This window comes from Toxotes jaculatrix, chromosome 16 (assembly GCF_017976425.1).
Source record: "Toxotes jaculatrix isolate fToxJac2 chromosome 16, fToxJac2.pri, whole genome shotgun sequence".
NCBI classification, from domain to species: Eukaryota; Metazoa; Chordata; class Actinopteri; family Toxotidae; genus Toxotes; species Toxotes jaculatrix.
Window position 1 is genome coordinate 25,395,587 of NC_054409.1, and position 25,734 is coordinate 25,421,320.

At 47.0% G+C, this 25,734-nt stretch overlaps 3 protein-coding genes across 11 annotated transcripts; 1 reads left to right on the forward strand and 2 right to left on the reverse strand.

The window, feature by feature from the left end:
- Positions 1-220: 220 nt before the first annotated feature.
- On the reverse strand, positions 221-9,984 carry fer (fer (fps/fes related) tyrosine kinase). 4 transcript variants are annotated; one of them, XM_041059170.1, is made up of 20 exons: positions 9,822-9,984; positions 8,669-8,833; positions 7,985-8,116; positions 7,167-7,340; positions 6,915-7,014; positions 6,095-6,278; positions 5,784-5,921; positions 5,442-5,561; positions 5,197-5,319; positions 4,899-5,100; positions 4,625-4,723; positions 3,616-3,819; positions 3,198-3,320; positions 3,033-3,089; positions 2,817-2,935; positions 2,340-2,434; positions 2,117-2,240; positions 1,768-1,922; positions 1,515-1,637; positions 221-1,399 (listed from the first exon to the last, which is right to left on the reverse strand). In XM_041059170.1, exons 2-20 carry the CDS (start codon positions 8,735-8,737, stop codon positions 1,263-1,265), a joined length of 2,478 nt encoding a protein of 825 aa, XP_040915104.1. In that variant the 5' UTR covers positions 8,738-8,833; positions 9,822-9,984; the 3' UTR covers positions 221-1,262. The 4 variants fall into 4 exon arrangements, with proteins under 4 accessions (XP_040915104.1, XP_040915105.1, XP_040915103.1 ...); XM_041059171.1 differs by having other exon boundaries at positions 3,706-3,822; XM_041059169.1 differs by having other exon boundaries at positions 3,616-3,822.
- Positions 9,985-11,255: 1,271 nt separating this feature from the next.
- Positions 11,256-16,558, forward strand: rnf224 (ring finger protein 224). 4 transcript variants are annotated; one of them, XM_041059750.1, is made up of 4 exons: positions 11,256-11,606; positions 11,717-11,826; positions 12,613-16,041; positions 16,191-16,558. In XM_041059750.1, exons 3-4 carry the CDS (start codon positions 15,793-15,795, stop codon positions 16,524-16,526), a joined length of 585 nt encoding a protein of 194 aa, XP_040915684.1. In that variant the 5' UTR covers positions 11,256-11,606; positions 11,717-11,826; positions 12,613-15,792; the 3' UTR covers positions 16,527-16,558. The 4 variants fall into 4 exon arrangements, with proteins under 4 accessions (XP_040915684.1, XP_040915683.1, XP_040915682.1 ...); XM_041059749.1 differs by having other exon boundaries at positions 11,256-11,597; XM_041059748.1 differs by lacking the exon at positions 11,256-11,606 and having other exon boundaries at positions 11,613-11,826; positions 12,613-15,237; positions 15,787-16,041.
- A 635-nt stretch (positions 16,559-17,193) lies between these two features.
- On the reverse strand, positions 17,194-25,606 carry pisd (phosphatidylserine decarboxylase). 3 transcript variants are annotated; one of them, XM_041059363.1, is made up of 10 exons: positions 25,540-25,606; positions 25,261-25,379; positions 24,775-24,818; positions 24,369-24,505; positions 19,739-19,873; positions 19,473-19,574; positions 19,100-19,223; positions 18,666-18,809; positions 18,427-18,587; positions 17,194-17,930 (listed from the first exon to the last, which is right to left on the reverse strand). In XM_041059363.1, the coding sequence occupies exons 2-10, from the start codon at positions 25,302-25,304 to the stop codon at positions 17,685-17,687; spliced, it is 1,137 nt and encodes a 378-aa protein (XP_040915297.1). In that variant the 5' UTR covers positions 25,305-25,379; positions 25,540-25,606; the 3' UTR covers positions 17,194-17,684. The 3 variants fall into 3 exon arrangements, with proteins under 3 accessions (XP_040915297.1, XP_040915296.1, XP_040915298.1); XM_041059362.1 differs by lacking the exons at positions 24,369-24,505; positions 24,775-24,818; positions 25,261-25,379; positions 25,540-25,606 and adding exons at positions 20,916-21,060; positions 22,967-23,080; positions 23,648-24,281; XM_041059364.1 differs by lacking the exons at positions 24,369-24,505; positions 24,775-24,818; positions 25,261-25,379; positions 25,540-25,606 and adding exons at positions 20,916-21,060; positions 22,967-23,098.
- Between the last annotated feature and the right edge of the window lie 128 nt (positions 25,607-25,734).

A 25,734-nucleotide genomic window follows, 5' to 3' on the forward strand; every position in this document is an offset into this window, starting at 1 on the left:
TGATAAAGAGCGTAAACAAATATAAAAACAGACGATTAGTGTTCGAACAGAAAAACAGAAAAACTTTAACAAAAGAAGGAAAAACCTGTAAAAACATTAGATTTATTTACAGTAACAGTCAGTAGCTCTGACATCGCTAACATTTAGGTTCCGCCCTCACACGGTACAGGAAGTGATGTTGACCAATCAGGACCCTCGATTCTTTTACACACATTTCCACGTTCTTATGTATTTTTTGGATTTTTGAAAAATGCTGAGTAAGTGCTGATGATTTGTTTATGAGGAGCCATTTTAAGACGTTTTATTTTAAAACTTTTCTTTGTCCTTCTGCCTTTTGTTTTTCAAAATAAAAACTTTGGGCACCTTTCTTATTTTTTTTCTACCTAACGACACCATCTGGAAATCACTGATTGGTCAAAAACATTTCCTGGAACACAAAAAGAAAAAAAGTTGGAGTGGGCGTGGTCCGTGTGATGATTGGCAGAAATTTAAAAGAAATAAAATTAAAATCAAAGATAATAAATAAAAAATAGAAATAGTGAAGATATAAAAATAATCAGAGTTTATGTATGTGCTGACAGCTGATTGGTCCTCAGCAGTTCGACTGCTTTTAGTGTTGCTCTGTTGTCACGTTTGCAGTAGTGATGGGGGTGTGGCTTCAGGTGTGTCCTGTTTAATCTCAGCTCCGTCTCTGTGTGTTTAGCTTATTTAAGTTTCAGCTCTTTTTGAAGATTTTGGTGTTTTTCACTAATAAAAATGATCAGAGGATTCTGTCAGCATGTTAGCTTTAGCAGATTTTGGCGAATGATTTGTCAGAGTAACCTAAAGCTCGCTGTCACCTGCTGACGTGATTGGCACGTTGGAGTCATGTTAAAGTGTGAAACACGAGCCGCTGTCGGCTTTTAATGTTTCAGATGCTAACACAGCTAGCTTAGCTGCATCCATCCTGACAGTGTTTGGTTCTTTACAACGTAGCTCATTGAGAGTTCAGCTATCAGTTAACTGCTAAACGCTAACATACTGATTTTCGGAGTGTTTTGGTAACAGACATGCCCAGTCTGTGCCGACGCGTCACACAGCTGGACTTTAGTTTTTTTTAGTGTTTCACTCCGTGTCAGTGTCTCTGAACCGCCATGGGTTCGCCATGCCCATGTGTTGACCACGCCCACTTAACGTTAAAAAAACAAAAAATAAAACAAAAAACAAAGTGACTCGTCTTTGCTGATGATGATTCAGCTTTCTTCTTAATCTCTTCTGTCTCATCACTTTTTCTTGATGGCTGCAAGATCTCGCTGCAGTTCGGAGAACTTGGGTCGGTCCTCAGGGTTGTACTGCCAGCAGCGCTGCATCACTTTGTACGCGTCTTCAGGACAACGCTGAGGACACGCCATCCTGTAACCTAGCAACCAGAGAGGGAGGGGGAAGGGGGCTTGTGTCATGTTTCTGTGGTTTCAAATTCAGACAGGCTCCTGTCCCCTCAGCTGGTCGGATCCCTCTCTCTGACAGCAGCTTACCTTTCTCCACCTGCTCTCGGGCCTGCTGATTGGTCATCCCGGGATAAGGACACACCCCCAGGCTGAAGGTTTCCCACAGCAGGATCCCGTAACTCCACACGTCGCTCTCTGAGCTGTAACGACCTGCGGCAGCCAATCACAGATCAGGACACAAAGTTAGACACTGATTACACGGGGGGAGTAACAGTGAGTAAACACCTGTCGTTTATAGCCATGTGAGACAGGTGTGTGCCAGGTGTGAGACAGGTGATACCGTAGTTGAGGGCCTCAGGTGCAGTCCATTTGATGGGGATCTGCTTGAGACCAGATGAAGAATAAACCCCGTCGTCCTCCTGACGACTCATCCCAAAATCACTGATCTTCAACACGCTGCCGTCCCCCACCAGACAGTTCCTGGCTGCCAGGTCCCTGAGAGACAGACAGGTGGAGACAGACAGGTTAATCCTGACCCACTGACCTCCACCAGTTCAACCAGCTCTAAACTGTAAACTGATTTCTGGAAGCTGCAGGTCTTTCAGAATAACAGCCTTCAACCTGCCTTTCATGTGAACTGTATTTTGGAGAGCTGGTCTCAGGTAAACAGACGAACTGGTGTGAGTTACCTGTGGATGCAGTTTTTGCTCTCCAGGTACGCCATGCCGGCAGCAGCGTCCAGAGCGAAGCGAACAAGCTGCTTTGTCTTCAACTCGTCCTTCTTCTTCCTCAGGAAGGACAGGAAGTCTCCACCTGACAGATGCAGTGAGGGGTCACACAAACACACCTTTTAGAGACGGACCAAATATTTTCAATAAGAAAAAAACAGAGGATAAGTGAAGCTCCACCCACCAGGAACCAGCTCCATGACGATGTATATCGGCTGTCGCTGAGTACAAACACCAATCAGCTTCACGATGTTTGGGTGGTCGTACTGCTTCAATATTCTGCAGTCAATCACAGACAGGCAGCATGAGACACCAGCCGATCAGAACAGCTACACATTTTCCAGGCAGCCAATCAGAAAGCAGAATTCACTGTCCCACATCAGGTGGGAGGGTCTCTACGACCACACAGACTCAGTGGACACGTCTAACAGGAAGTTGTCCATTTTGAATTCACTATCCAAACACGTGTGACACTAAAAACCAAAACTTTGTTCGACACTCATGACGCCGCGTGACGGTTTAACGTCCTGCAGCTGCTGCTGGTAAAAACACGTTCATCACTGCCAATGTTAGGTACTGTTTGTTCCTGTGTAAGCGTGACCTGCCTTCTTCCTCTCGTTTGTTGCAGCAGAATTACATGTGTGAGTAATGAGAGTCAGACCTGGCCTCAGACAGGAAGCGGATCTTCAGCTCCGGCGGTAAATCTTCTTTACACGTTTTGACGGCGACTGGCGTTTTATCGCGCTGCAGCGTCCCTTTAAACACCTCGCCAAAGTTACCCTGGTAACCAGCAGACAGCAGGGCATGATGGGATATGGAGCCAGGGAGAGGTTAAAATTGAAAGTGAATGAAGCCGGAGGCGAATGGTGCAGCTCACCTTTCCCAGCAGGTCTCCCAGGACCACGTCCTCATGGTTCAGGATCCACTTCTTATCCTGAAACACACACAAAGCGTTTCACTTCACATCCACACGCCTGCACTCAAACACGCCAGCGCACTGCAACATGTCCATGTATGTTTGGATATATATGTGAACGGTTGCCTTGACAACAGGGTTGAGCAGCACCACTCCAGACTTCTTGGTGATGACCTGCTTGGTGGAGAAATGATGCTCGATGAGCTGAGGGATGGTGGAGAAACCCGTCCCTTCAAAACGGTACTGACTCTACCAGAGAGAGAGAGAAGGGGAGAGAGGGAGAGGGGGAGGGGTGAGGGTGGGGGTGTTCACATGTCAGTTTTTACAGGGATGTTTTATAAAGGACTGTAAATGTATTAATACACATCACAGCACAGGGAGTCTGAACCTGGGGGATCTGAGAACAGAGGGACATCTGTGGACCTGCTGAGCTCAGACCTCCGTCCCTGTCCTGGCCCCTCCCACACTGAGCTCAGACGCCGCAGGTTAAAACCCTCTGTGCTGTATAAACACGTAGTTACTGAGAGCGGAGTTTCGTACGTACGTCGGCGTACTGGATGATGAAGTGTCGTCGCTGTTCATCAGAAAACACAGACAGGACGTACTCGCCGGGTTTACCGTGACTCTCCCTCACCAGGAAGTCTCCCTGTTGCCGTAGTAACTCCTGAGCCTCTGTGCGGGGGATGGCACCGTGATACCACTCCTGCTCTGCCAGGGGGCGCTCCGACGTCGGGATCACATCAAAGAACTGCTGAGGGGAGGAGAGAGAACTTCATTATTAAAGTGTATTCAATAAACTTTATTGACAGGAAACAAACCTGAACAGGAAGAATGAACAGTAAACCCGAGACTCGGACGCAGTGGGACACATGATGAGGACGACCGTGGTTCCTCAGCTCGGTGACTGTGTGGTTTCTAACCTCCCAGGAAACCGTACAGCACTGTGAACGGGTCGAGTTACAAACAGACGAGCATGTGCCGCAGACTGGAGCGCGCTCAGACGCTGCTCCCTGTCAGCTCACGCCCTCACACCTCTGCTTCAACAGCGTCCATCACTGCTGTGCAGGAGCTTCAGCTCCCTGTGAGCTGTGTGTCCGCTGGAGCCGTGCTTCAGACTGAGAGTGGCCGCGTTCATGTGTCGTGACATCACGCCGTGTTGATGCCCCTCAGCATCAGCGCTGCTGACTCAGCCTGCTGCACTTTCATCGTCCTACAGCAGCCGCCTCCTCCTCCTCCTCCTTGAGACCTCCCATCTCAGGGGGAGACGGACGGGTGAGAAAAAGTACACATGTAACGAGGGGAAAGTTATTCTGGCAGCTCCAAACATGTGACCAGGTCAGCAGAGTGTCACCTGTAACTCTTAGCCCCTCCCACTTCTGTTCAGCAGAGAAACCGCTCAGGATAAAACACTACACGAGCACTAGCACGCGACGTCACTGGCTACCGGTGGGAAAGCGAGCGTGGAGCCCAGCGTGCTGCAGCTTCGTAACAACAGCCTGACGCGCACACGTTCACCTGCTCAGAGTCAAAGACCGACAGAAGATGAACCTCACCGAGGTCGAGGAGCCCAGCATGGCTTTAGGAGATCGGATCATTCCGGCCAGAGAGTGTCGCAGAGTGTCGAACCGAGAGCTCCTCTCCTTCGCTTTATCCTGAACACACAGGAAACACACACACACAGAGTGAACACCATCAGCTGTTGTAACATCAAACGTTCAGAGCCTGTGAACCAAGTTATAAGAAAAAGGAGCCTTTATTTTGAAAGTCAGTAGTGAGTTCTAGTTCCTGTGCACACAATCGTAGGCTAATCAATAATTGAATATTTACGGTGGATCCAACGGAGCGGGCGTCGTCCTCGTACGGCAGAGCAGGGGGAGGTGGTGGTGGGGGAGGCGAGGTGGAGGTGGCAGCCATCTTGGCGTCCAGCAGGGCCTTCTGGGAGGCGAGGCGGGCCTCCGAGCCACGCAGCGACTGGACAGCGTGACGAAGCTCGAGCAGAGAGAGTTTCTGACTGAGCAGCAGGACGCAGCTGAGGGCGGGAGACACAGACAGAGAGTCAGGACACAGAGAGAGAGAGGGGACATGAAACCAGACAGATGCTGAGTCATCGTCTCCAACGACTCACTCGCTCCTCCTCTCAGCACTCTGCTGACTCGTCTGGATCTTGGAGTCCAGGTCGTCAGCCAGCGCCTCCTTCGTCCTCAGATTCTGCTGAGTTAGCGTCAGCTCCTCCGTCGCTGACGACAACCTGAAAAGCAAACACACAAACAAACAAACAAAAAAATTCTCAGGGGTGGAAACTAAAGTTTGAAATCGTGTTAAAGCTCAGAGAACGGCTCCATCGAGCCGCCGCCACAGGAAGTGGCTCACATGGCCTGCAGGCTGTCGGCCGTCAGCGTGTTCCACAGGATCTCATTGGCCGGCAGGTTGTCCGTCTCCTCCAACAGAGACGCGTCGAACTCCACGCTCGGCTCCGGAGTCTCTGGAGACCTGAAAGAGAGACAAACATGGTTACCATGGTAACCAGGAGCAAGCAACATCATTCTCACAGGGACCAGGGATGAGAGAGAGAGAGAGAGAGAGAGAGAGAGAGAGAGAGAGAGAGAGTTGTTATATAATTAATGAGTATCGACCTGAGATCAATACTCATGTATAACACACAGCAGCCACGGTCACCACGGTAACCACAGCCGGACTCGGAGACGTTCTGACCTGTAGGCATCAATGAAGTGTTGATACTCTGCCAACGGGTCGATCTGCTGAACAGCTGCTGAGATCTCCTGATGAACTCTGACGATCTCCTCCGTCAGCAGACTGCTGATCTCACAGTACTCCTCCAGTATACTTTTACTGCAGCAACACAGAGACACGCATCACACACGTCTGCTACACGAGTCCGTACGTGGTTAAGTTAAAGAGCTTACGTGTCAGCTAACATGTCAGTATGTCAGCTAACATGTCAGCATGTCAGCTAACGTGTCGGCTAACGTGTCAGCTAACGTGTCAGCAGCTATGTGACTCACAGAGCGAGTGTCATGTCCTCCTGCATCCTCTGCAGGGCGTCGAGCAGTGCAGGAGCGGCGCAGAGTTTGTGTTCTTCCTGCTGCGTTCGAGCGCCGCAAACCGCCAACACGTACTGGTTATGAAGGTTGTGGAGCTTCGCTGTCGCTTTGTCGTAACGCTCTCGGGCACGCTCCGCCTCCCGGCCTGTGATTGGACCAGAGGAGGTTTGTAAATCTTTTGTAAGAGTTTTGCAGACGAGGTCTGAAAGTTTGGCAATTTCCTGAAAAGTATGAAAAAGTTTCTAAAACATTATTTTAAAAACACCAGAACAGGAAGTGAAACTCTGACATTTCACTCAGTTAGAAACTGTAAAACTTTACGACAGAAAATCAACAAACACGTAAATGTAAAAACAAAATTAAAGCTGCGAGCAGTGCTGATCGGACCCTCACACGTCACACGTCAGGGATGATGTCATGATGTCGGCTGCCGCCGCCGTTCATCTTCACCACCACTGAACACTAAAGGGGTATTTACACCTTACTTCCTGTATGGACTGTGGCAGCGGACATTTCACTTCCTGTGTCCAACCAACATGATCACAAACCTAATTAAAGGATGTTTGTCGTATAAGGCTTACTTCCTGTTGCTAGCTGGTGGAACTATTACCCTGTTTGAAACCAGACTTCCTGTCTGGTGAAAACAATATATAATAATACCAATTATTTTTTCTGATCATTTAACATTTTTCACATTTCAAACTTTTCAAAATTCAAACTTTGACTTTTCAGCTTTTTTCAGAATTAAAGTGCAGAAACATGAAGCGTGAGCAGCAGGAACCTTTCGTCAGAGCCTCTCTGTATTTCTCTTTGGCGTTGTTTGCATCACGGCTCAGCTGACGATACGTCGCCTTGAGCTTCTCCAGGTCGCTCCTGGTTACCTAGCAACAACAAACAACAACAGGATTCCTAAGAAAGAATTATTCCAACAGCTTCAGACGCATTAAACTCACAGACTGACACCTGTCAGATCCCACACGTACACCCCCCTCCCCAAGCCCACCCTCCCTAACAGACGCACTTCCCAGCAGACCTTGTGGTTGTGGCTCTCCAGCTGCTGATGAAGACTCTGGTAGCTCTTCTTCACCTGCTGCTTGTCTCGGATCAACGTGGCCAGGCGGTGAAGAGGACCAGAGTTCAGGTCGTCGGCGTGACTCCTCATCACTCGACCCAACGCCTCCGTCTGACGAATCACCTGCGACCACGACTGACACAGAGACAGAGAGAGGTTCAACATATCCAGGATCTGTGTATGTTATCTGGTTTTCACCGTCCGTCCTGGATCACCTGGATCCACCTGGATCAGGAAGCAGGTTCTCATCTGGCTCAGTTCTCTCTGGGTTTACCTGCTCTGAGTTCGGCCATGTGACAGAGGCTGAGTGTTAATATGACATGAATTAACATGAATAAAGCTGAATATGATGTGGGGAGAAACGGTGACACCTGCAGGTAAACTCAGGTACAGTTCATCCACAGGTGTGGAGTCAGGCAGGAGTCAGAGTGTGTGAATATTTCTGATGGAGTGATTCAGTGAGAAACTCTCCCAGAGTGAACACATGAAAAACCACCCGCTCACCCACAGACACACCTGATGCTGTTTATTATTCTGCACTTTACTGGAAACTCTTTTGTCCCTGTCAGGATCCTGTAGGACTGATGACTCAGTGTTTCCAGTGATCTGATTGGTTTGATCTGATCTGGCAACAGAAGTTACCACGGCGACGTGACCCTGAGAGCCTGAGTTAAACCTGAAGTTATCTGGCTAACGGGAGATCCTGCTCCGAGGTTCAGGACTTGGCTCTGAAACTGGGCAAGAGACATCAGGACTGATGGACAGGTGACTCAGCTCACCTTGCTCACGGTGCTGACGTAGTCGGCAGCTTCCTGTTTCTCAGTTTGCTGAGTCATGCTGAGCAGCAGAGCGGCGTACTCCTTATCGCTCTTCACCCGCAGAGTCATGAAACGTTTCACCGTCTCCAGCAGCTAGAGGGCGACAAACACACATCCACGTTGTTTCAGTCACACCAGTGATTCTCAGCCCTGCACCATAAACTGCTGTCTCACCTCCTGCTGCTGATTTTCAGTGATTGTTAGGGTTAGGAAGGAAGTCGCCTGACAACATGTATGATGTATAACATGTATGAAGCTCACTGAGCTCAGCAACAGAAATACATGTGATGTTTCTGATCAGGATCCAAACCTGAAAACACAACCTCGACCCGCCCCTTTAACTGGATCACACCGCACAGACCACGCCCCCTCCCCGCAGGTCAACGCAGATCAAATCAACCAACCCACAAACAGACGGCTGGAAAATCGACCTGTTCGTGGTGACAGGTGTTAAGGTTAAACACCAGTGGAACAAAAGCACCAAAAAGTTTTCTGTGTGACATCACCAGTACAGGTCATGTGATGTAAAACATGTTCTGGGGCGACGTGTCGCAGCGAGAGTGAAGCGGAACAGTGAGGCTGCGTCTGGACAGACACACAGTGAACAGGCTCCTGAACAGACGAACACTGTGTGGACATGTGTACCTTTAACTCCCAGTCCTGCAGCTTCAGTAAGCCCTCGTGGGAATTTCTCAGATCCCGACCAAACCCCATCCTGGATCACACACACACACACACACACACACACACACACTCTCTCTCTCTCTCTCTCTAACGGCGAGGGCGAGCAGGGAATAACTGCATGATTGTCTGTGGAGAGAGAACAGAGACAGCTCAATAAAAATGTGTGCAGCATTAAAACAGTCTCATAATTACACAACACACATCTTAATACATGGAAGAGCTGCTAACACACAGCTCCTTCACCCAGGTCACATCCTGCAGCTCCACACGGGTCTGAACAAACCACTGCTAACAACCGACTCACTGTCACAGCGTCCAGAAGTTTCTCAAAGCTTCTTAAAAACTTAGCAAACACATTCAAACTGATTTCACAACCCTCAAAGCAAAAAAGCAACAGATAAAGCAGGTAGGACAGTGAGGACAGTGAGGACACTGATCACTTCTATAAAACCATCAGCTTCAGACATGATCACACTACAGATTATCTTCAAGGATCCAATAAAACTTTAAATCACTTTTCAGATTTCTCAAAAAAAAAAAAAAGACATTTTTCTAAAAGGTTTGTGAAAGTCCTGAGATCGAACACTGAACTCACTGTCCCACTGATAAACAGCTGTCCCAGTTGGACAGAGCTTTAACAGCAGCTGGCCTCTGAACTGATCCTGAACATAAAAATTAAATAAACTTTAACTCAAACTTCAGAAAACGAACAAACCGTCTGACGTCAGTTTCCTTTTCCCTCCAAACCTCTCAGATCCCGCTTCAACATGAAACTACTTCATTTTCATCTTTTCTTAAACTCATGAACTTCAAATTCCTTAAACTGAACCAGGCTAACGCTAGCCGCTGCGCTCATTAAAACCAACGAGAGACTGAAGCTAGCAGGCTAACAGGCTAACAAACAGGCTGATCAGATTTCAGAGCAGCTTTACCACAAACTAACAACTAAACACAGCGACATACAGCCCGCTTTTCTCTGTCTCTGTCGTTTTTCTGCGCATTTCTACCGGTAAATAAAGAAAGGGTGAAGGAGGAGGAGGAGGAGAGGGAGAGTCGGGACAGGGCTCGCTGTTTTTCCACTTCTCCTGGGCCGTGTTCAGCCACAGTAACGCACCGGGAAGCAGCTTTTTCCTACGGCAGTGTCGCTGTCCGGTCACCGCACTTCTTTGCCGTCCTCCGCCGGGACCATCTCCACCGGCTGTCCGCGTTTTTCTCCTCCGTTTTCCCGGCTTCTTCTTCCTCCTGTCGTCCTGCCACAGAGCTAAGCGGCTAACGGCTAACAGGGAAGGGAGGGGCTTCCGTGGGAAACGGAAGGGGGAGGGGTGGGGGGCGCGGGGGGGCAGGGTCTTTTTATGAAGTTTCTGTTTATGTGTAACAAACCTGGCAATAAAGTTTTCTGATTGTGATTGTGATTCTGTGGAGAACAGAGAAAAACACACCTGACCGCTTCACTTCCACAGTAACAGGTATTCAAACAGCCTTCAGCCTGGACCCTGGTTTCTGGGACCAGTGATGGTCGATTGACCAAACACTAACGGCCCATTCATGTAAATTCAGTTCAGTGTTATTTATTCAGCTCCTTCCACAGTCAGAATTGTCTCAGAGCTCTTTACACAGACCCAGAGTCTGACCCCAGATCAGCAGACACAGCTCCCTGTGAACCCGGCTCATATGGGGGACCCTCCTGCTGAGGACCGGGCTGGGTGAGAGGAGGGAGAGGAGGAAGAGGAGGAAGATCGGACAGTTGGGAATGGAGGAGAGGAGAAGGACATGCAGCATATAGAACATGATACACACAGGAAGTGGACGATGTTAGAGGCACAGCATTCAGATCCCAGAACAGTTAGTGGATCCTGTGCTCAGCAGGTTACAGCTGTGATAGGAGACAGAGCACAGGAGCAAACAGCTGTTTCATCACAGTCTGCAGAGAATATGGATCCAACATGGATCTGAAGCAGAGTGGGACATTAAACACAGTCATGTGTTAGAGACGGAGCCAGGACCACAGACAGATACACCTGCAGACAGGGACAGAGACAGAGAGAAGAGGTGTGCAGAGGATCATGGGAAGTCTCCCAGCAGCCTTGGCCTATAGCAGCATCACTAAGGGATGGATCAGTTTCCTGAGCCAGTCCTACTCTGAGCTTTATCCTGAGCTGTGACAGAGTCTGTAGAAATAACTGAGACTAAGTTTAGTCAGAATAACTAAACCTGGAACTACAACTGATTCTAAGCTTTGTCAGACAGAAGGTTTGAAGCCTGATTTTAAAATCAGAGTGTGCCTGCTTCCTGAGCCCAGACTGGTTCCACAGGAAAACTCGTCCTCTCTGAGTCTGCGTCTGAAAAGAGCACTGAGATAACGTCTGTCACGACTGTGTAAACACAACTGAACTGAAAAATACCACTCACCTGTGAAATTCAGCCAATAGGAGCAACATGTGGACGGGGCTTCGTGTAGGAATGAAACATAGAGAACAGTTTCTGTTTGACCGGTTACTAACCCCGCCCCCTCCACACACACACACACTTCAGCTCCTGAAAAAGGCCGAACACAGATGAAACTCAATAAACTCAGAGACAGAGAACGTTGGACTGAAGCAGAGGTGGAACAGAACAGCACGAAGATGCTTCGCTTCATTCAACGCTGGAAAAATAACAAACAAATAAACAAAGAACAATAAGACCTGCTGCCAAAGAGAGAGAGAGAGAGAGAGAGAGAGAGAGAGAGAGAGCTCCATAGGGAATGAATGGAGGTAGAGAGGTAAAGTGACACAGAAAGAAGGCCCCCACCACCACCTCCATTGTTTTTTTGAGGGGGGCTGGTTTGAGGTGAGAGCGGTCGAGCTCCATAAAGAATGAACAGGGAGAGAGAGAGGGGGAGTGTCGTCAGGTAAAACAGGTTTGGGCGAGGCGGTTGAGCGAGCCACACACACATTGAAAAAGAGAGAGAGAGAGAGATTTATATTGTTTGTGTCTTTTCCTTCAGTTTGTGAATTTCTTTCATTTCAGGAGAAGAAGAAGAAGAAAGAGGATAAAACCACAGAGGAAGAAGTTTGTGCTTCAATAAAGGACAGATTCAGGAAGAAGAAGAAGAGGAAACACCTGTGGCTTCCAAGCAGGTGAGTCCGCAGCTGAAACAAACCTGTGCTCTTCCTGTATGTAGGAGCACAAACACCTCGAGTTAAAGTTTCACAGCTCCACGGTGTACAGAGACGACATGTTACTTCAGTAGAAGTACAAAGAGACAGGTGTCTGTTACAGGTCAAACTTCCTGGATTCAAAACTTACATTAGTATTAAAAGTAAAATTCACAGAGTATCAAGGAAAGTACTGCATGTAAGAGGCTCAAAGCACAGCAGCAGGTCACACAGGTGATGCTGGAAAACGTTTTCAGGCTTTTACTAAACATTTGTTCAAACTGCAGCAGAACCGACCGTGTCCCACAGCAGCAGGTGTGCGTGGCCTGAAATGGTTTTAGGAATCTGAATCTGCTCTGAGGACGAGCGTGGAGACGTTTGGTTCCTGAGGGGTCACAGTGTTTATATGTTTCAGTTTATCAAACATTTCTGCAAAGAAACTTAAGAATCTCCTGCTAAGAACACGTGTACATGTACGGTCGTAGAGTCGTGCGGTCGTAGAGTCGTAAACCTGCTTGGTGGTGTTGTGTTTGGAGCCAGAGGCTGACGGACTCTGTGTCGCAGCCGCTGGTGCTAATGGAACTTCTTCACTGTGGAGGGTGAGTTCAGGTGTAGGTGTGAAGGTCTGAGGAATTCTGGGAAGTTGAGTTCAGTTTAAATCATACACCGAACAAAATAAACCATGGAGGCAAACGTTTGTGGACAGCAGTGTGTCTTCTCTTCCTCCTTTCCCAGTTAACCTCTCTCTCTTCTCTCCGTTCTCCACAGCGCTCTTTCACCCTGACTGCTGGAGCGATTGATTGACTGGTCAGTTTTAACCCTGACGTGCCATCATGTCATCAAACATCAACGTCTCCCTGGACAATCCGTACGGTCAGGTGACCATCCCGAGGGCTAAGCTCCGCCCCTCTGATGATGTTGCAACAGTGATAGCCAATCCAGTGGCTCTGAGCAGTCACGACGGGAACCCGTACAGCGCTTCGAGCTCCGCCCCCCCGCCACCATACATGGTGAAGGAAGACAAAGGGGGAGAGGAGGAGGGGGGAGGCAGGTGTCGCGCCTGCTGCTACCGCTGCAGGAGGAGGAAGTGATATCAGCATGACGGGACATGACATCACAGTGACAGGATGTGATGTCAGCACACCAGGAGGATTTTGATTGGCTCAGAATTATTTATTCATGGGTCAATGTTTCTGTTATTCCCCTGAGGAAATGTCAAAGGAAGGAAGGAAAGGAAACAAGAACACAACTGAGGAGGTGAAAGAAGGAAAGGAGGGAAGGAAAGGTTGTGAACTTGAGAAAGTTGTTTCTCAGTGGCGGCCATTTTGTGTCATTTTAATGTGGAAAACTAAAAAACTATCAACTTCCTGTTTAGGTTAAAAAACTGAGATGAAGTTGAGATGAAGTTTTAAAGACGAATCATCAAGATTCAGACAAGAGCTCAAGGTCCACTTACTGAAATATTTCTGAAGCTCAGAGAAGAAGACTGAGCAACGCAGCTGAAAGCTTCAGGAATAAGCAGGTAAGTGAACTTTGAGTTGAGGTTTTTCTGACAAACAGAATCATAATTTTAACAACAACGATTATTTGATGAAGCAAAATAACATGAATGTTGAAACCAGATTTAATGTAACGTTTGTGATCGCAGAGCTTTTCCTCCCTCGTTCGTCCATTTTTCATCCGTTACTTTATTTTTCTTTCTTTGGTTTAAAAACCAGAGAAAGATCAGACGTTTGTTCATGTTGAAGCAGATTAGACACAAAATGGCCGCCACTGATGTAACAGTGACTAAAACTAATGAATTATTAATGTAATTTCATCATCACTGTGATTCTGACAGTGAAACACGAGGTGAATGATTTTACAGCAATGAATCCATTTAACCTTCGTCTGACACTAACAAGCTTCTTTCTTATTAAATGACTTTTGAATTTCACACAAATGTTCAGGATTTTTTCAAAGATCTTTTTAGAAAGCAACGCTGAAATTTCCTGAAACACCTGTGTACGTTAGAAAAATGGAGATTTTGGACATTTTTAGAAGATTTCTTTCTTTTTTCTTTGTGTTTTGTATTGATTCAGTTTCACTCAGCTTTTCCTTCGTCAGATGAAATGATTACGATGATGATTTTTGTTTGTTTTTTTTCAGAAAGTGTTAAACTTTTTCCATAAAGTATTTCGATTTTTTTTTCATGACAGCGACTCAGAACATTTTAGTTTGAAGGAGGTTTTGAAGTCAAAGTGTAAAAATGTGTGAGTGTGGAATCAGATTATTGTTCTGTGATTGATTTATGGATCAGGGCAAATAAAGAGCACGTGAAGATGAACTCCGATAAAGTGACTGAAGTCTGTTTGAAACGTAAACTGATCTGTGTTCACGTCATTCAGTCAGTCGACTGCAGGCGTCTTTCACTCTCTGATCTGGAATCAGTAAAAACAGCTGAGTGCAGACGCCTGCAGACAAAGCTCAGGGCGAAAAAACAACCTCGCACATGTAAACGCACACGCATTTTACACAGGTTACAGTTTCTGTCTCTCTCTGTTGCCGTGGAAACCTCAGTCTGTCCACGCTGAGCTGTAACCTGATAGGTTGACACCAGTAGCCAATAGAAACCTGAGAACCTCAACTTTCTATTGGCTGATCAGGTTACAGTTCAGATTATTGATTATTTAATGTGTTCAAATTTTATATGATCAAAGTTTAAATCTGAATATTTGTTATATATGTAAACTTATATTTACACATTAGTTCTGTATCATTGTGAAAGTATTGATCTGTTATTGATTTTGTCTCATTTCTACATTTTTATTTACAGGAAATGCTTCATGTTATTTTTGATATTTTTGCTTTTTACAGAATCAGAAACTCGACTGATGTTTCTGAGCTCGTGGGAAAGTTTACGTTAAAAACTCGTTTCATTAACTGTTTGATGATGAATTGACTCAGAGACTCGAGCGTTGGGCGAGCGAGGTTGAATTATTGATGAAGGTGGCTCTCTCTCTCTCTGACGACGATAACAAAGGAACAGAGAAGAAAAGAGAGAGAACAGCGAGACCGAAAAGGAAAGAAAGAAGAAGACAGAGCTGATAAAAACAAAAAGAGAAAGAAAACGATAAAAAAGAAGAAGAAAGGAAAAAGGAGAGGAAGGACTGACCAAGGAACGGAGTGAAAAGTCAAGTGGAATAAAAGACGAGGAGAGAAGAAGAAAAACTAGGATGAGAGGAGACAAAACACTGGAGTAAAAGACGAGAAGAAGGAAGGAAAACTGAAAAACGAGAGAGGAAGAAATAAAAGGAAAAAGCAGAATGAAAGACGTCAAGAAGAGTAAACAATAAACAGAAAGGAGGACGAGAGAATGTGAAGAAAAACAAACAAGAAGAAGAAAAAATCCAGGTGAGTCTGTGATGACGTGAAGAATCTGACCAATCACAGTTGCTGTAAATTGTTTGTTTCATTCGTATGAAAAATATCTTTGCTGATCAACACGAACTGACTCTGGTCCCAGTCTGACTCTGACTCTGGTCCCAGTCTGACTCTGGCCCTGGTCCCAGTCTGACTCTGACACTGGTCCCAGTCTGACTCTGACTCTGGTCCCAGTCTGACTCTGACTCTGGTCCCAGTCTGACTCTGGCCCTGGTCCCAGTCTGACTCTGACACTGGTCCCAGTCTGACACTGATCCCAGTCTGACTCTGGTCCCAGTCTGACTCTGACTCTGGTCCCAGTCTGACTCTGGCCCTGGTCCCAGTCTGACTCTGACACTGGTCCCAGTCTGACTCTGACATTGGTCCCAGTCTGATTCTGACTCTGGTCCCAGTCTGACTCTGACACTGGTCCCAGTCTGACACTGACTCTGGTCCCAGTCTGACCCTGGCCCTGGTCCCAGTCTGACTCTGACTCTGGTCCTAGTGAAAAACAGAAACTTTTCTTCTTTGTCCAATCAGAACAAAATGTCTGATGACAAAAAAAAAGAAGAGGAGGAGGAAGAGGAAGTGACCTGTCACCCCTGCCCCCCTACTCCGCCTCCTCTCTCCTCTGTTGCCATGGAGTCAATGTCGTTGCCGAGGAGACAGGACCTGGTGTGCATCGTGTGTTTCGGCAGCTACGACTTAGCGATGCGGTTGCCCCGGCGACTGCATTGCGGCCATGCCTTCTGCCAGGCGTGTCTGAAAAGGCTGGACACGGTCATCAACGAACAGGTGAGTGATGACATCATCAGCACTCACCTGAGTTTAACTTACTGGCTAACGTTATGAAGCTAGCAGCTTTCAACACGTTGGTGACCGGGAGCCTCTGGGGCAGGTAACCTGTTATAAGCTCAGGCTGAAGACACAAACTGTCCCTCCAGGTGTGGATCCCATGTCCTCAGTGTCGACAGAACACGCCTCGGCCCAGAGGAGGAGCAGCGGGTCTGGACCTGGACTTGGCCTCCTTCCTGGGAGTGAAGGCCCAGCAGACCTGCACCTCCTCCTGCTCCTCGTCCTCCTGGAGCGCCGGTCGCAGGGAGGGGGAGGCTGCGAGAGATGCGTCTCAGGACGGGAAGCTGTGGCTGGGGAAGGAGGTCGCTGACGACGGCTGGTCACACGGTGGTTTGGCTGAGCCGCGTTTCCATCGCTATGGCAACTGCTGCCCGCCGCTGTCCTATTGGTTGTGCTGCTGGTTGTGTTGCCAGGGGCGGGGCTAAGACTCTGCTTTAGCTGATGTAAAAACTTTATTTGAACAGAATAAAGACTTAACTGTTGTTAGTGAAAAGCTGCGTTTGATCGTTTCATCACTTAGAAACAAGAAAATTCAACTTTCTAAAAACACTCTTCAAAATAAAAACAAAGAAAACATGAAAACTGTTCAGTTTAAACTGCAGATTGTTTTAATTTGAAAATGATAATGTGATATTTAGTATGATATAATGTCAGAAAAGATTATCGCTGAAATGTTTTAAAAGTTAACGGTTCTCACTGCAAAGAGCGGCTCCTTCCTTGGCTCCTTCCCTGGCTCCTTCCTTGGCTCCTTTCAGTAGAATCATCTCAGCACATCAGTAAATTTCCATTTTCTACCGCTTAACCCGTCAGGGTCGTGGGGAGGTGGAGCCTATCCCAGCTGACTACGGGGGAGAGGTGGGGTTCACCCTGGACTGGTCGCCAGCCAATCGCAGGGCTGACACACAAAGACAGATTAACCACCCACACACACACACACAGCCACGCAGGCACAGGGAGAACATGCAGACCCCACACCGCTCAGACCGGGGTTTGAACCCTCTTGCTGTGAGGCGACAGTGCTAACCACTGCGCCACCATGACATCAGTAAATATGTTAAATTTTAATTTATATTTTGCATAAAAACAAAAGTGTGAGAAGAAAATATTTATTCATTATTACAGATTTAACATGAAAATGACATTAAGGGAGAAATGAATGATTAATGTTTCTTTCTGACCAATCACACGCATCCTGACGAGTCTCCACCAATCAGATGAACAACAAACACTCGACCTGAGTCAGTGGACGAACTTTTCACATCTGAACTTGTGGAAACTTTGACTTAAAGTTGATGAAAAAATAAAACTGACTTTGTGTCTGAATGTTTTTAAAGGAGCTGCTTAGTTCATGGGGTTTGATTTGGGTGAGCGACATAGAGACAGAGTAGAAATACAGAGAGGGAGAGAGAAAAGTTTGGCATCTTCCCCGTCATGAGGCACAAGGCATTCTGGGAGAACAAGTCATAAAAACAAACACATCCTTTTCACATCCTCCACCGCGTCTTCCTTACGTAGAAAATGATCCACAATGTCTTAAACTTTGTCCCGTCCTCAGGCCTCTGGCCCTGTGTCCGCCCAGCCAATCAGAGGCTGCCGAGCCCCTCCCCCACTCTGATTCGCTGTCCCGGCTGCAGGTTGAAGCTGAAGTCTTTGGGAGCCTCGAACAGCAGAACGATGGTGGAACCGAGGTTAAACTCCCCCATCGCCTCCCCCCTCTGTAAGGCCACGCCCCCTTCATCAGTCGCCTTCAACAACTGGTCGCCGATGGCAACATAGCTATGGTCGTGGAAGGAGCCTTTACTGTAGCGAGGAGCGTTGGTCTGAAGCTCCTGAGGACGAAGACAACTCAGTCACTTACAGAACAAACAATAATAATCACAGGAAATATTAATGTAAGCAACACAACAACAACAGCAACAACAGCAACAGCAACAGCAACAGCGACAACAGCAACAGCAACAGCAACACTGCTGACCGCCAACAACACATCGAAATGAAACCGATGTTTTATGAAATGATAAAAACATTTTTAAAGGGAAAACAGTTTTAATAAAATATTAATAAATTAAAAATGTAATGATGGTGTTACATGGTGTGTGTGTGTGTGTTCTCTCTCCTCCCTGGTTGCTCTGTAGGTGACACCTGTGTGTTCACCTGTGCCTCCGCTCTGCTTGCTGTGATGTGGTTTATTTTACAGGACGTGACAACACGTCTGAAAAATCCAAATCATCTTCTTCCTTTAAATTTCTCATCATTTTCTGGCAACTGTAAAAAAAACGCTACGTCACAAAGAGCTGAGCTGCTGCCGGATCCACGGATCCTCACCTGGTCAAAGTAAACCCTGATGGAGCCCACGTTCGTGGCTCCGACCGCCGTTAATGAGAAGAAGCCGTGCTGCCATTGGCCGATGAGCGCCACACGCTCGTTAAGACAGAAGAGCTCTTTGACCCAACGAGCCACGCCCGGGTTAACTGACATTAACGAGCCTGACGAGGAGAGAGAGAGTGGTGAAGGTCGGGCGGACAACAGAAAGCAAACAGGTGAACAGGTGAACAAACGCTCACCTGGGAAGTGACGTCGAAGATCCACCCTCCAGTCTGTCGGTGAATGGAAACAGTGATAGTCACCTGGAGCCAGGTAGACCACGACGTGGAACAGGTCGCTGTCCGGGGAGGACAGGAGGAGGTCCCTGAAGGAGGAGGACGAGTCTAACGAGAGAGACAGAGACAAAATGGCAGCTCAACAAGTTCCACGTCAACACAGGTGAGTCCCAGATCAGCACAGGTGAGTCTCACACACTGTGAAGCAGAATTCATCTCATCTGATCAAATCTCTGAAAAATCAGAAACTAACCCACACATTTAAATCCTTCTTTACATTTACAGAATCAGTGAATGATTTTAAATAAGCTTCAGTTTGGTCGATGAACACACGTGTATCTGACAGGTTTGTCATAGGTTAGGTCACATGGGCTGGGGTGAAGTGGGCGTGGCCTTACCACTGCCATGCTGCTTCTGTGGACCCAGAAAGTTCTCCAGACTGTAGGTGACCCCCTTCACCTGCTCCACCTCTGAGTTCTTCACCCGACCAAAGTGGAGAATTCTGCCGTCAGCCGGAGAGATCTGCCAGAAGGAAGCAGAGCTGGCGTCTGATCACAGAACCACAGGTTTCACCGACGTTCTGCGTCTGCGTGAAGGAAACGGACCTGACGGGCCGTCGTTACACCTTGTGTTTTCAGTTATTATCATTATGAATTCTCAGATGCATCACTCTCCGCTTAAATCTTCCAAATGAACTGTGAAATGCAAAAACTCTTGCACTGACTCCAACTACCATCATGCATTGTGTCTGAGCTGAACAGCGAGCGTTACCAGGCAGGAGGAGGCGCACAGCGGCCGGACTGTAGGTTTGAGACGTCGACGGAAAAATTCACCCAGATTCCTGTACTGATGTAAATCCTCCACCGCCGCCTCCTATTGGACAGAGACGGAGACAGAGACAGTTTAATAAAAATGGACAAGAGTCACAAATCTCAAAAATGTCATAAATAACATCTAAATCTACAATCGCAGTGAACTGTCCGTCTGTATCTGTGACCACTCTTACCTAACTAACCCTAACTAACCCTGACCCTGACCTGCATGTTGACCCCAAAGGTCCAGATGTAGAGGGAGTAGACGGGCTTCCGGAGCCAGGTGGGGAGCTCCACCCCGTTCAGACGACCCCAGGTCCGAGAGAGGAGGCGCGTCGGGAAGGAGTGGTACAACGCCACCTGAAGGAGAAACCAGGAAACTACAGTTTGAACATTTACTGAGTTTAAAGAGGAAGAGAAAACTTTATTTTACTGTTACAAATTCAACTTTTGTACAAAGTGAAAGAGGAAAAGAAAGAACAGAAGGTTTGAGAGGAGGAGAAACAAGGAGGAGGAGCGAGAATAGAATAGAATAGAATAGAATAGAGTAGCCTTTATTGTCACTGAACAATGTACAATGAAATTACAGTGGCACTTCCCTGTTAGGTGCCTGTGTGTAATAAATACAAAAAGAAAAGAAAAAAATTTGAAGTAAAAAATAAAAGTATAAACATGTCTATGGAGGAGTGTAAGGAAAGGAGGATGAGGAGAAGAAATGAGAAAACAGATTCAGTCATTAAGGAAGAAGAGAAAAACAAGATTAAAGACAATAAAGAAGAAGAGGACGTTGGACTTCCTGTAACGAGGCTGGTGGCGTCGAGCTTGCGTAAAAAGTCTGAGCCCTGATGGTTTCGTCCAGAGCGAAGGAAGTGATGGAAACTTCCATATTTATGAGAAGGTCATGTGATCTGATGGCAACATACCTTCAACACAACATCTGAGTCCACCTGAGGACAGTCCCCCTGAGACAGACCTCAGTCCAGTGTTCCCTGTCTTTTAGCTCTGTTTGGTCTCCATCAGCTGCTGAGGGACACCATGTTCAGCAGCTGCTCTGACTGAGTCTGTCTGCTGCTCAGCAGGTGGTGGACAGAGGGGTTTAAAAGCTTTTATTCTGAAAACTAACCCAGACAGGAAATGTGTCATAAAACGGCTGAAACGAGACGACTGATGCGTCGTTAACAGAAAACTGTTGGTTACAGACGCTTTAAATACAGAGACGGAGAAGAATTAAGACAGGAGAAAAGAAGAGGAGAGAAAAAGGACAAAGTGAAGGGATGAGAGAGAAAATATGAAACTAAAGGAAAAGAGAAAAAAGACAAAACAAGGACGAACATATATGGCTGTTCCCATCCCTCCCTGTTTACTTTCATCCAATCAGAAGCCATTCAGCAGCCGCTCTTACCCGACTGGCCAGTGGCCGCAGAGCGCTGGCGGACAGGATATAGCAGAGGAAGGCAATTGGCTGGCGGCGCCAAGGGGCGGGACGGCACACGCCGCCACTGAGCATGCTCAGACGGTGACGAATAGCCAAACGAGGCACCTGGAGCCTGATTATGACAACGAGATTTAATGAAATTTAACGTGACTTTGGAACAGCAGTGGGGTGGAGGTGTGGAGGAGAAATAAATGAATGAACAGAAAAACGTGATGGTTTATTTCCTATTTGGAGATTTCTTTTGTTTATGGTGCACTGTGGCCCCCTGCTGGAAATGTTTGGTCCTACACTCCTAATTAGAGATGACTGAATCTGTGTAACCTGATTGGCTGCCCTCAGACCTGTTGTTGATTGGCTGTAAACTTTACTATGACATCACTTTTTATCTTTGGTTCTGAAAAGAATTTTGAAATTTGGTTCTGAGTTTTAAAGACAAAAAAAAAAAAGACAAACTGATGGTAAAAATATAAGACACAGGTGGACAGGCAGGTGTTAAGGTACTGTGACTGATACAGTGAGGACATTTCTGCATTGTGAGGACATTTTGGACAGTTAGTGGCCAGAGGACACATTATGTAAAGGACAGTCCTCACAAAGAAGTACAAAACTTGTGTGTGTGTGTGTGTGTGTGGGCGGAGAAGGAGGAGCAGATGCTAACAGAACAGAGATGCTAACCCAGCTGAGCTAAAGTAAAGCTAGCTTAAGAAGGCTAAGAATTAGTGCTGCACGATTAATCTAATCGCAATCGCAATGTCACGCTGCGCGATTACGTAACCGCATAAAAGACTGCGATTTGCGATTTAATGTAAACCAATGTGGAGTAATTGACGGCACATCCACGCGCTGTGGGCAGCCGCAGGTACGGTCACGTGACTACCCGGCTTTCAGCAAACAGTAGTAACAGACATGGACGCTGAGGAGGAACAGGGGACAAGCAGAGTTGGTGGCGGAAAAAAAATGCTACTTCTGTTGTATGGCGATACTTTGGATTCAGGTGTGACAACCCTGAACAGCAAGACGTGCTGTGTAAAACCTGCAAAGCTAAAGTCGCTACCTCCCGAGGTTATACGACCAGTCGCTATCAACATGAGACAACACAGAGAAAAAAATCGACGAGTGCATGCAAATAAAAGCCCAACCAAGTAACGTGAAAGACAGCGTAATATCACGGATGCATTTTGAAAAATATCTTTATTTTCAAACTTTTATTTATTTTGTGATATTAAGTTATTTGGAACAAACAGTGTAATCTTCAGGTTTTGTATTTTTTTCCTGTCACGTGTATGTTTTGAGTTGAGAAATACACAAACTATAATTATTCTGTGTTGTCCCTGATATTCAAGCAAGTGGACTCATGACACCATTCATTTATAATATCGTAATCGCAATATTGTCCACAATAATCGCAATCGCACGTTTTCATCAAATTGTAAAGCACTACTAAGAATGATGCTGACATGCTAACACCCAAAATCTCTGACGCTCTGAAAAACTTAACCCGAGCTACGTGTGAAGAATTCACACATGAAAACCTGAGGTCATCATCGGACTGACCAATAAAACGCCAGGAAACGTCTCATTATTCCTCGGAGCGACGCTCAGTCACAGACGCGTCGAGTTTAATGTAATGTTTAATGCAGAATCTGTGTGAACTGCTAACTGGGTTAGCGGTTCACTCACTCCCTGGTTCTGCCAACTGGGTCGCCTCTCTCTCTTCCTCTCTCCCTGTGTTGTGTCAGTGTCTCTCGCCCTCAGGTCTTTCCCGCGCACCTTTTATCTCTGTAACCTCTTCTTCTTCTACTGTTTTTTTTGTTGTTGTTGTTTTTCAATCTGAGACTTTCCGACCCCTCCCACCTGCATCGTGCTGTCGCTCTCGTCCTCACCCTCCTTCCTCCTCCTCCTCCTCCGTCTCTCCCGCTCTCTCTCTCTCCATCTGTCGCGCGACGCCGCGGCCTCACATGGCGCAACAGGTCGCGCTCCCGGCGCTCGCCACAGCGACGACGAGAGAAGAACCTCACCATGAGCGACGGTCCGCCGCCGCCGCCGGAGAGAGAGACGACCGACAGCACATCCGGACGGTTTGAACACGTTTATATCCCGAGAGAAGAAGAAGAGAGGGAGCAGCCTGCTCACTGAGAGGAGAGAAGAAGAAGAGAGGGAGCAGCCTGCTCACTGAGAGGAGAGAAGAAGAAGAGACAGGGAGGGAGAGGGAGGGAGGTGTTTATACCGAGCCCCCCCCACGACACACACACACACACACACTCACACACACTCACACTCACACACACACACACACACTCACACACACACACACACACACAGCATAATGAAGGATCCAGGTGTGAAAATAAAACCAGTTTCATTAAAACTTGGATTCACTGATAAAGAAAAACCGACTGATGAGAAAATAAACTAAGAAATAAATTCAATACATCAGAGTTTTATTTCTCTGTGTCATTTTGGTCCAATCAGAGCCTCCCTCTGTTTTACCCACTTACTGACTGACCAATCAGACCATGTCTTCAGTGACTGGACTGCTCTGGAGGTAGGTGGGACACTGAGGAGAGGGGCGGGGCCTGAGTGAAGCGGTGAGGTGTCAGTGGGCAGAGTGACCTGTCAGAGTGACATCACTGTCACCTTTCACCCAGTTAACCAATCACAGTCTGTCCTCAGATCAGAGCTAAAAACACTGATTTCACCTGATTTCATCAGCAGGTCCAGTGACGCCACTGAACATCAGTCCACATCAGTCCTCAGTCTTCAGTCTAGATCAGGACAAAGTCTGTTCCTGGGCAAACAGATACACCGTTTCAGAGCCGATGGTCTTCACAGGCTGCGTACCTGGACACAGGTGTTTAGGTCACCTGTCGGCAGCTTTCACTGTGCTCAGAGAAACAAACAGATGGTTCTCAGTGAGAACGAGTAAAAGATGAGGACGGATGCTAAAGTGTTTTCAGCACTGTTCACTGTCCTGCTGTGTGTTACCTGGCGTGTCCCTGCTCATTAGATGAGGAGCAGGAGGTCCAGCTCCCATACAACTACAAAATGCTGACACAGCAGTTTGTTTTAAAATAAGGAGACATGAGGAGGAGGAGGAGGAGGAAGAGGAGGAGGGCAGTAAAAAAAACAAGCTGAAGAGAAGAAAAGCAAAAATAGAAAAGGAGGAATAAAAAGAAGAAAAGAGGAAAAACAAGGAGAAAGTAAAGAGTGGAGCTTTGGTGCCTGAGACAGGAGCGTCGGCTGTTCGATCCCTTGACCAAACACAATAGGATACAGGTGGTGGAGATGCGGCCCCCCTCCCTTTGCGTCCATGACTGTGGTGCCCCTGAGCAAGGCACCGATCCCCCCCGTCTCTGGTGCATGTTTGTGTGTGTGTTTGGGTAAAATTTCCCTCGGCTGGGAACAACCATCGGCTCCTACCTGTGTGGGTGTGGCCAGAGGGGGTTGAGCTCCATCCTCCGGTTGGCCCTTCCCCCTGTAGTGCTGGTAACCAAGGTAACCACCACCTGTGACCAAGAGGAGGGGAAGGGGCCGGGGGCGGGGCAGGAAGCCACGACCTGAAGAGAGAGAGAGCTGATTGGTCCAAAGATCTCACCTGGTTTAAACACCCTGAACCACCTCAGGCCTGATTTAGAAAAACCCACAGGATCAGAGCTGATTCAGAAACACGCGTGTGTGTATGTACATTCAATCATGTGAGAAACTCGTCCACAGGACGGCGTCACTACGGCAACTGTGTGTAACTCACTACTCCAGTTAAATGAACAATCAGGAGTTTGTGTCACAGAACATATACACCACCTAAAGAGGAGGAGCAGACACTCACCTGTGCTCAGGTTACGCTGCTGGCGGCAGCTCAGAGGAAAAACTCTGCAAAGGAAAACAACAACTGTAAAAATCTGAGTTCCTGACATGCTTTACATACATGAACCGGCGTGATCACGTGTTTATATAAGAAACAGTCGGCGGATCAGCTGATTTCAGCTCATCAGTGTCAGTGATCAGAAAGTCTCACTGTGACCTGAGCCCCTTCACTCCGCTGACAAGGTGAAACTCACCTGTTCAACAAAACAAAACCCGACACACCTGGCTAATGTTACTCACGCGCTGTTCACGTGTCTGACGTTACATTAAACCAGCACAGAGTCTGGATCCCAGGTCAAACTGTCTCCTCACTGCACCTCACTAACAGGACAAATACGTCACACCGCCGCCACGTTTCGGCCACGTGATAGAAAGGAAACACGTCACTGATTTATGACGACTTGTTCAATTTAATATTTTAGAGAAAAAGAAAAGTGAAGTTAAAAACCTGCAAACTACTCCGCAGCCCACACGCCACAAGCCCGCCGCCATGTTGTTTGCGGAAGTGACGTCAAGACGTCGTGTGTCAAAGTAAAGGTGAGGCCAGAAATAACAATCGTTCCGGAGCTGCGAAGAAAAAAGTGATGAGAAGATGTGAGTGAATGTTCGTGAAAAGATCAATGAACATGAACGAACGTGTAACGTAACGAATTCATTTTTAAATGAATGTTATCAGCTGAGGAGAGCCAGAAAACAACAACAACAACAATGACATTTTAAAAAATACCTTTGAGGACTGAAACGTCTGTAGCTCAGATCATTCAGCGTCTGAAGCATTTATTTCCATTTCCGGTTAGAAACACTGAGGATGTGCATCACACTGAGATGGAAGATTTCAGAATAAAAAACTTCATTAATCTCTGTAGAAAAGAAAATGCAATGAAGTACACAGAGAAAAAAACACGTTTCTACAATAAAGTGA